The 11,193-nt window shown below is 35.9% G+C and overlaps 1 protein-coding gene across 1 annotated transcript; it reads left to right on the forward strand.

The window, feature by feature from the left end:
- The first annotated feature begins 429 nt into the window (after positions 1-429).
- On the forward strand, positions 430-10,979 carry LOC103322391 (cyclic nucleotide-gated ion channel 1-like). The gene is given in 8 exon segments (XM_089047104.1): positions 430-705; positions 811-1,300; positions 1,533-1,745; positions 1,858-2,126; positions 8,189-8,300; positions 8,850-9,128; positions 9,232-10,585; positions 10,588-10,979. Coding segments are annotated over 8 exon segments (2,928 nt in total). The 5' UTR covers positions 430-649; the 3' UTR covers positions 10,743-10,979.
- The last annotated feature ends 214 nt before the right edge of the window (positions 10,980-11,193 follow it).

Below are 11,193 nucleotides of genomic sequence, written 5' to 3' on the forward strand. Positions count from 1 at the left end.
AGAAGTCTACGTGGTTTAGTGCTGGAGGATAGGAAATTGGAAGTTGGGTAATAAATGCGGGAGGAAGACGCGCTGTCTGCTTACCCGCTCAATAGGTTCAATAGCAATATATTCTACATTTTACGATTTTTTTTTACTGTTCATCAGTTTGATTAAAAAAAAATATTTGATAGAGATCTAAGTAGGTTTTCTATGTGTACATCGAATGTGGAAAGCATGATTTGTTTTTAGCTTTTTTCTATAGATAATTTAAGCCTCCATTATATTCAAGCTTTATGTCAAGTCACTATGTTGACCCGATATGAATTTTAATTCCACACGCTTTCATATTGAATGATGGCCTCTCAAAATATAATAAAAGAACAAACATATTAGAAAATGACTTGGGAACAACAAGACGAACAACTCTACATAGACTAACTTCATTTATTTTCTTTTCGTGTGAGTCAAGTCACAACTCAAACATTTTTTTTTTCCAATTAAAAATTTCTTTTTATTACAACAATTTTTCCACCCACCAACTGAGTGTTATAGCTAGCCAGATCAATTTTTGCCACTCTCAGCCTTGTCCAAAAACCCTCTTCACCTTGTATAGAAAGCCTCCCAATTTCTGTTATTCATATAAATTGTATCCACAGAAGTTAGAGTTATGCCGAACCCCGATGTAACTGTGGTTGTGGAGAAGCCGGAAGAGAAAGCTGAACGGTTTGGTTTCTTTTAACTTTGAAGTCAATACATAGTAACTCTTCTTTAATTCTTTCTATCTGATAGGGTGAAATTTTATACTCATGTTTCGTGTGTATTTTCCAGTGATTCAGATTCAGACTCAGATTTAAAATCATGCTCATATTCAGATACTACAAGTAGTGGAGAATCTTCCGTCGAAGAATGGCAGATATCAAAAGAAAAATGGCCAAATATGAAGGTGAAAATTCTTGAGTGGAAGAAGAAGATGTTTGCAAAGTGGAAGCAGATTTTTGCAACATCATGTGTGTTTGCTGTTGCACTGGATCCTTTGTTCCTCTACATTCCCATCATCAATCAGGACATGAATTGTCTGAGATTGGACCAAAACTTGAAGATAGCAGCTCTTACATTAAGATCTGTGACAGATATCTTTTATATTATGGACATCATTATTGAGGTTTATACATATAAGATCTGTTCAAGTTTAACCATTGAACTTCATCACATCTCCAAATCAGAATTCTTAGGGAACACTTTTTTGCCGACGCTAGCTAAGAAGATTTGGCAGTCATACATCTTAATTGACATTTTAGCTATTCTTCCCCTTCCACAGGTAAGACAAGTCCTTCCTGGAGGTAATAGCTTCCTTATGCCTTTACCAGTGATATTATTCACACCACATTTACTGACTCAGGGAGTCTCTACCATATGTATGTGGGACATACCTGTATTAGAGTCAATAATGTGAAGTATGATATAAAAAGCATCAAATCCTGTTTCAATATCTTCTCTCACCATATATAATATTCAACTTAATTATTGGCATAAAATTGTATTGTGTTCAGGTTTTACTCCTCAATTTCTTTTCAAGAATGGCGGCTTCAAGATCCTCGGAGACAAGCAAGTTTATTATGAACTTTTTTGTTCTGATGCAATATATACCGCGGGTTATTCGCATCTACCTATCGTGTGAGGTACCAAAAATGTCTCCCAAGAGGGAGACTCCAATATGGGTTAAAGGTGTACTTAATTTCTTTATGTACATCCTTGCTAGTCATGTAAGTTTCAATCTTATTATGATTTATTTTAACTCCATGAAGTAAGCGTTAAACAAATTAAGTATTACAAGCAAGTTCGATCAAGTTAACTAAATTATTGATTATTGTTCAGATACTTGGAGCCATATGGTACTTTTTTGCTATTCAACGAATGACAGCCTGTTGGCAATATGCATGTCAAAATGAAAATGGGTGTGACCCTAATACTTTTGGTTGTCATTACCAAACATTCAAAGATGATTTGTGTCCTATAAGTTCACCAAATGCAACGATCTTCGATTTTGGGATATTTCTTAGCATCCTTCAGTCTGGTGTGCCGTCATCAACAAATTTTCTACAAAAGTTCTCGAACTGCTTTTGTTGGGGCCTACGAAATTTGAGGTTTGTACTTTTATCTTACATCTCAAATATTACTTGCAATATATGAACAAAAACATATTCAAAATTCAGGATGGACGAGGTTTAATATTAAATAGATGAAGAATATTGTATGCCCTTAAAACATTAATCACAGTGCATATGAAAGACATCAGCCACACTATTTTTTAACATAACTTTCTTTGTCAACTAAAAAGGATTAAATGTTAGCCCTTCTAAAGTAGAATAAGTTTCATAATATAGAGAAGTTAAGGATATTTCAGTAATTTAGTGTAACACCCCAGCCCTAATTTTATTGACTATTTAAATTATTTAATTTATTTAATTATGAAATTACAATTTTGCTCTCGGGGGTAGGGGTATTTTTGTCACTTTTTAATTCGGAAGGATTTTGGGGAAAGGAATGGTACTATTGTATAGATCATGCCGAGATGAGTCCGTAGACATGTAGTGAGCTCAAATCGAAGTTGTAACGAAGAAATTACGATCAAAAGAAACATAGTGGCAAAACTGTAAATATTTCAAAATGGGTTTATTAATATCAGATTTCCCCTCATCTCTCTCTCTCCGCCCGTGTGTGCAACAACACCCCCCCTGACTATATCGCAGCGGCGATTTTCTCTTAGTTGCTGCTACCTTCGGCCACCACTCGCGCGAGGACTGTCCCAAAAGGACCGCTAGCCTCCTCTACCAGCCCCACCCCTCAGTCGTAGTCGGAAAAAGCAAGAAAAAGGCCGGTTTCAACCCATAATTTCCGGAGCTCATTCGGACGATTCCGGCTACCAATTCTTCGATCTAGATATGCTTTTTCATTCTCTCAATGTGTTCTAGTTGATGGTTGGGTTACTTAGGATCAATTTCTGCATTTTGGTTGTCAATTTATCGCTTGAAATCTGGCCGGCTTTCGGGCTCTCGATTCCGGCCACTTGTTGGGGTTGGTCCAAGAACAAAAGTTGCTCCATTCTTTGCTATGATCATGTAGGTATAGGTTTTGACCGGCGATTTGGAGATTTTTCCAACTGCCAGAATTGCTTTGGACACCCATACACGCGCTCGTGGGCCACTTCGTGGCTAGTGTTTGGGGTCCTAAAATGATCCACATGTCGTCCCGAGCACAACGGTATGCTCGAATTTTAATTTGGTTATTGTTTGACTGTCGATCAGATATCGCATATTAGGCATTATTCGGGTTCAATATGTTCTGACCTTTGATTGACTCCAATTTAAAATATGTTGATCTAGGCATCTCTAAGATCGTGTAGGAATTTGCGGATTGTGAATCGGAGACCGGATGCTCCGATTCAATGACTTAAAGTTGCGTTAAACGATAACCGTCCAATAATGCGATCGCGATCGATCCAACAGTTCAATTCGAACCAAACTTAAAGGACGGGAATAGTAGACCTTATTGAACCCTGCTGGCCCAGTTGACCAAGTTTCTCAGTTGATCATGAGTCTTTCGAGGTAGTTTCACCATTCTAGGAGTACTAGAACGACCTTATTAACGAGTCTTGACTGTTATTTGAGTTATGTTGACTATGTTGGGATTTTGTGATTGCTTTATAATATCGTATGAAATTCTTGGATTATTAGTTTGATAACTGAAGTTATGGAATGGATGAGTATGAGATACTTGATCGATGGATTATGAAAGCAAGTCTTAGGTCTCGGCTATGATTATTAGCAAGTAAATGGATGTTTGTTTTTAAGTGTACTTCGTTCTTCTAATATGGAATTTCTTGTGTAATGAGTTTTGGAGTGAAAATTGATTTAATATGGGTTAATGAGGATATGGGATCTCTAAAGGTTATTATTTATCATTAGTTAATATTATTATGTTTATTATTAGAGTACATGGATTGGGTGATATTGGGTTATTTACGAAAGTCTATTGTTTTAATTATGGAATATAGTTTTATGGAAGTTAAGTGTAAACAAGTTTTGATTACTATTTGAATTATTTTGGGCCTTTATGGAATATAGGCTTGAGAGTTTATTTTCTATACTAGGAATAAATATTTGGGAAAATTGAATTAAGGAAGGGAATATTATTTTTATATAATATATATATATATATAAATATGAGGTTATAAAAACAGGCTATCGGTTCAATCTCGGCCTGTATCATGTGACACGAGACTTCCCGTTTATATTTTTTTATTATTAATATTATTATCATCATTATTATTATTATTACTATTATTATTAGTGCCATTAATATTATTTATAAAGGATTATGTGACTTTGTGTAAGATACGGTGTTTTGAATTTTATTATCTTATCTTAAGAGATTTTCAAAGATTGTTTATTCCTAAGTATTTGAGTAGTGTTTTGAATATTAATAAAATTGAAATGGTTTACTTAGGTTTGGTAATGGGTATTTCGGTTAATGAGGCTTATAATTAATTTGAATATGGATTATATGTGTTGAGGAATTGTTATTCACTTTATGATTAAATAACTGAGCAAGAGATTAATATAAGATGGGGGTACTTTATTGTTTGGTTATGTGAATATGAGATTACACCATGCTAAGTACCCTTCCTTGGTTATGGTACCCACACGTGGCGTTGGATTATCCGGCATGTGATAAAGCAGTTTGCATGCATAGAACATGGTTTGGTTGGGCCACATGTGGCATTGGATTTTTTGGCGTGTGTGCTGATTGGGACACTGGTTACTTTACCACAAGTAGTGTTGGATTTTCCGGCGTGTGGTAAAGGATCCCTACACTTGGTTACTGTTACTTTACTAGGTGTGGCATTGGACTCTCTGGTGTGTAGTAAAGTAACAGAGAGAGAAAAAAGGGATTATTATACTATATCGGGAAAAGATTAATGTTTAAAAAGATTATGTTTGGTATGATGTGATTTAAATTAAAGGGAAAAGATAATTCTAGAATTAACTTATTAGTATTACTGAAAATGATTGTATGTTCACTGAACCGTGATTTTTTGTAGTAAGAACTACGTGTATCTTGATCCCTCACAAAGAGGTATGTAGGTAGTCTGGGGTCTTACCTAGGTGCAGCTGCGAACTAAAGTTTATTTCTGAAACTTTAATTTGGTCATTTGGATCTAGTCTTTCTTCTTATGTTTATGAGGGGTTGGGTTTTGATTTTGTCGATGGTCCCGAAGCTCGATTGAAACCGAGGCGTGATTGAAATGATTATTCATATTCCCGTTTGACTAAGTGGATGTTGTTGAAAGGTGTTTATGGTTAAGATAGGTATGATACCTGTCTTGGATTGATGTACGATTTGGGCCCTACTCTTTAAGCTACTTGCGATTGTGTTTGGATGGTAAACATCACATGGTGAAAATTTGGGAAGTTATTTTATGTTGATTATAGTGGGTATTTGTAAAATTGTTTGGGTCCATTAATTGCATTGTTAATGTATTATTTGACTTAAGAGATTGCTGGTGGTTTTGCTTTGAATTATTTGAAGGATAGAAGCCTATTCTGCAAATTGTGTGTTATTGCATTGTGTGTGCTGGCAGTTGATTTCTTAAACTAAGATATTTACAGGTGAAACAAATTTGGTAAATGTTCGTTTTTCAAAGGAGACTCTGCCGAAATTTCGGCAGAAAGTCTCGTCCCTCTGTTCTTTGATTTGGAAAAGAGGATATATTGTTAGTAAGTGTGCCGGCATCAGCTTGATGTCAGAAATACCACAGGATTCATCATGAGTTTCGAGGAATTTGAGGCTGGTCTTGTCATTTAGTTGTTGACCTATTTCACTTTAACTTATAGTAAGAGTTTAAATGAAACATATAGAGTAAAAGCATGGGGCAAAATGACAGAATTGAAAAAATAGGGAAAAATGAGACAGAGTAAAATCATAGAGTTTAGAAACACAACATAAAATACAAGGATAAAGTGAGATTTAAATTAAATAAACACGAATGGAAAAACAACAATTAAAATTTCTTGTTTGAAGAGAAAATTGATAATTGTACTCATAAATTAAGCATAAAAATCATAAGCCACAAGGGCTAGTACAAATATCCACAAAAGGTTAATACAAAGATAGAAGCATAATAACCACACATGGTTAATCTATATTCATAGAAACACACATGAAATATCAAGCACACAAATTGTATTTCCACTAATAGCCATATAAGGCCAAAGAACTTTCGGCATAAAAGCCCCAAGCCTGAAAAAGCCATGCATGAATTGTCATGCCTAAAACTATACAACTACAACTCTTAAACTCTCACAAGTAGAGACGAGACTAGAAACGAACACCCAACTCACAAAGCGTTGATTACAATTCAAGAAACTGTCAACAAACAACATGTGAGTAAAAGTCACTCATCTACCTCATATATCTCAAAACCACTAGTGCACTGCTATTTCGTCGTCACTGAAGGTTCCAAAAATAACAAAACCACAAGAGCTGTCAACGAAATCACCAATGCAATCAAGCAGAAAATCCAGGGAAAAAACTAGTAAGCAACCTGAAGAAAGAGGGGAGGGACGGGGAGGAGAGTAATAGGAAAGGAGGGCACCACCCCTAAAGGGGGGCCAAGATTGGACCTAGATTCCTGAGGTCATGTCTTTTTTTTTTTCCTTTTTTTTTTTTTTTTTTATAAAAAAATTTTAAGAGTTCGTTAGAGTTTATATTAAACTTTATTCTTTTGATGTCCAAAGAAAGATTTCGACCCAAAAAAAAAAAACCCATAGAAAGACTTGAGCAAATTATTTACTTTATTAAGTTATTCTAAACTTTTTTTTTTTCAACTATTCCATATTTATTGCGTATTTTGTTAGATATGCAACTTTAAATTTTTTCAAAAGTGGTTGTCATTTTCTCGGTCTTGTTTATTCTTGTTCCTTGTCTTTTGTTTTTTTTTCTTTGTTATCTTGTGACCAACTTATATGTGATACGGTCCTAACAAACACGTACCACGACACATTTATTATTGTCACTTGCCACCTAAATGGATTGAGATTTTCTAATCACTGGCTTTTTCTTTTGAATTTATTTCCCGGCATACAGCTTTCGTTTTTTTAAGAACAAAATTACTTATATTGGGGTACCACCGTGGCGTTATCCCAAACCAATCACCTATAGCCATGTATTTTAACTCGATATGGTAATGTGTGATAGGTTTGAGATTCCGCCACTGTGACATCCTTGTTGCATGTAAGTTTTTTTTGGTTTTTTAGGGCCCTTTACCTCTATGTGGAGGTTGACTATCCTCGTATGTGGCCATGGTGGTTCGTTATCGGTCCTCGTGGCGGTGGTGGCAGCACTGTGTGCTCGGTTTTTTCTTTTTGTCACTTTTGTATCGGGACACTTTAGTGCCCCTGTTTTTATTTAGTTTTCATTTTCGTTAGGGGTTCTGATCCTTTAGCTAGTTCAGAGCTTGGTTCTAGTGGATTCTCCCCCCTTTGGTATTTGTTTCTCTTGTTGTTCTAGTTGTGTATTTCTTGCCCTTTTGGGTTTATTAATGCACTGATTTCAACAAAACAAAAAAAAAAACTAATTTTTCCCCAAGTCTAACTCCAAATCACCTCTCTTTTCTAGTCCCAATCACATCCCTTTACATGAAATTGGGCTATTTGTGAATTTTTAAGCCAAAAAAATAACATTTTAGTGTGGTTTTGTGAAAAAAAGAAATTCAAAATTCAAAACAAAAGATTCTGGTTCAAAATCGAAAAATGAACCGACTTATGAGCAAACTGAACCACATCAGAACAAATAATGTTTTCGTCAAAAACAAACCAAACCGAACCGGATGAATAATATCAGTTTCGATTCCGATTTGGGGTGAGAACCAGACCCTGCCCACCCCTACTTTGAACATAAAAAAGTTTGTTGTATTTTCTTACATTTTCTTTAGTACAAGCAATAGTCTAAGCTAAGGTTTCACACACACACACACACACACACACACAATAACAAGGTGCCATAGGACTTCAAACCTGAGACCACTAGTTTGCAAATCAAGACATTTTTCCACTGGACTAGACCATGTTGGTGGTATTTTTCACTTAAGCATATTGAATTTGTAACTTTATACTTGCATCTTATATTGCTCCATTTATTTTTGCAGTTCTCTTGGATCTAATCTCCAACCCAGTACTAGGACTTGGGAAAACCTCTTTGTGGTTTTTATTTCTATAACTGGCTTGCTACTATTTATATATCTCATTGGAAATTTGCAGGTTGGTGCCCCATTTAATTATATATATATATATATATAAATTTCTTGATGCCATTTTGATCCTGTAGCTTTGGGTTTTTTTTTTCTTTTTCAATTATGTCCATGTGGTTTTAACTTTATTCATAAATTTGTTTTTTATCATACAAAACAATAATTCACTCAAGAAACTACTAAACACACCCAAGTTCCAACCAACATCACTCCCAACATTCTCTCGATGCACCCACATATTTCCAAGGACAGCTTGCCTTCACCATGGATACGGCCAAGGAATATTTACTGTGTATTCTTCTATTCTTTTCTTTTTTTTGCCTTCACCATGGATACAGCCAAGCTTGACGATTGTTTCTTCTTCTTTTTTTTGGGTCAATTTGCTTATGTAATGATTTTTTATTGTCTCATTTAATGGTGTCTATATATATATAATGTATATTTTCGCTGAATTTTTTATTTGAATATGTTTCGTAACTCACAATGATCAATGCATATGATTGATCATTGTATTATACTTTAATTAGAATATAACTCTCACTTGCTTGTTGTGGAATAGACATATTTGTCCTTGGACACTACAAGAATACAGGTGCATAGACACAAGATGAAAATAAAACGGAAAATGGAAGCGAAAGGTCAAGAGCTAGAATTATGGTTGCCTAAAAATGGCATCCCTCGGAGGTCGCAGAAGGATATAAAGTTGCAGATCATGGAAAAGGTAGAACAAGAATTTGAAGAAAACAGGAATGTTGACTTGGATAATTTCCTTCCTACTCTTCCCTTGGATCTTGAAAACCAGATCAAAAGTTGTATGCCGTTGACTAGGTTGAAGAAGGTAAGTTTGTCCAAACCCTTGACTATAGTTGTAGCATGATCATATATAACAAGAGCACTTCAATTCTTCAAAGCAATTAATTAATCACATTCATTAATCGTAGGTGCGAGTACTTCAAAACATGGATGAACAAGTGTTAAAAGCAATTTGTCAGCATCTCAAGCCCATGAAGTATTCTAAAAACAATCTCATTCTTCGAGAGGGCGAACCCCTTAAAATGATGATCTTCATTGTAGAAGGACATGTAGCCATTGAAAAGAAAGGCGGTTCCATTTCGCTGCAAGGTGCAAGAGAATTATGTGGAGAAAATCTTCTAGCTTGGCCGTTCTCGACCTCTTTTCCTCAGACGTTACCTACAGCAACAGAGTCTGCTAGGGTAATTGGTGATGTTGAAGCCCTTATTCTAATGGCCAGTGATATGAAGAGTGTTGTCTTTAAATTCGGGGTGCATTTCATCAAAAAGTACGGAAAACTCAAAGAAAAATTGGTCGATCTTCATCTAGGACCTGTTGATACAACACCAACATTGGTTGAGACAACACCACCATATGTTGAGGGATCGCACACAATCTTTACTGCACAAGAACTTAAGAAGGCCACGAAAAATTACCATGAAAGTACAAGGGTTGGTGAAGGAGCCTGTGGAATAGTTTACAAAGGGTTACTACCAGATAAAAAAGTTGTTGCCATAAAAAAGTCCATGATTATTCATGCGCCATCCACTAGCGTTAACTCCGTTAATGAGGCTCTTATTCTTTCTCAGATCAACCACAGAAACATCGTCAAGCTTTTAGGTTGTTGTTTTGAGGCAAAAATGAGTTTAATGGTTTATGAGTTCCTGGACAAAGGGACTCTCTATCAGCAAATTCACAAAGAAGGCATAGGATCCGGACTCTCATTTGAATTAAGAATGAAGATAGCAGCAGAAACTGCAGGAGCATTAGCGTACTTGCACTCCATGTCAATCATACACCGAGATTTGAAGACAATAAATATATTATTGGATAAAAGTTACACAGCAAAAGTTGCAGATTTCAGCGGTTCACGATTGGTTGACGAAGATCACGATCAAATATCAACTTCAGTGCAAGGGACACTCGGATACTTAGATCCTGAATACATTCAATCAGCAACGCTAACAGAAAAGAGCGATGTCTACAGCTTTGGAGTTGTCCTATTGGAGCTTCTAACAAGTCAAAAGGCAGTGTGTTTTGAAAGGTCTGCCGTAGACAGAAACCTAGCAAATTTCTTTCTTCGCTCAATGGAACGAGGTCACTTAGTTCAAATTCTTGATGGTGAAATAATCAACGTGGGGAATTTTGAGACAGCAGAAAAAGTAAGCTATCTGGCGAAAAGATGTTTGAAGGTTAGAGGGGAGGAAAGGCCTTGTATGAAAGAAGTAGCCGCCGAGCTCGAGGGGATAATGCGAAGCATGGAAAAGCATCCAGAAGGAAAGGCTATTTTTCTCCATCTCCCAAAGAAACTGACTGCTCGCTTGGTTCACCTTCAAAAGCTTATGTTGTGGATGTTAGAGGTGAAGGTGATGATGCTGGTTCTAGTCGTATTATTATCAGTGCAGAGGATGACAAGAGCATGCAAAATCGAAATGATTGAGCCTTATGATGGTGGACGATAATTGGTCTTTCGCTATTCAAGTTATTTTTATATTACAATTTTTATGATTTTTTAATTATCAATAGGAGATAGATTGAAATTAAGATTCTCTATAATGATAAATTTTGTAAAAGAAGAAAGTTGCAGAACTTGAAAGTATGTATTGTAACAGCTGCAGTGCTGATGCTGAGGTCCATGCATCATGCATGGGTGCCTTGAGAGGTTGTGGAAGATTCATGGGTGTGCTGATCATTATTCCTAGCAGTGCATAAAGAATGGGTGTGCTGGAGGGCATTTGTGATTTGTAGGGGTGATGTTTCATTTGGTACCGATAGATATTGATCGAGTATGGTATGGTAGCGGTATCATGCGAATAGTACTCTATTGAAATATAATTTTTTTCATTCTCTCGCTCTCTGTCTCTCGCTTGCCTTTCAATTTCTCAAACGCT

Source organism: Prunus mume, linkage group LG2 (assembly GCF_029339155.1).
Source record: "Prunus mume cultivar Tortuosa linkage group LG2, ASM2933915v1, whole genome shotgun sequence".
Lineage (NCBI taxonomy): Eukaryota > Viridiplantae > Streptophyta > Magnoliopsida > Rosales > Rosaceae > Prunus > Prunus mume.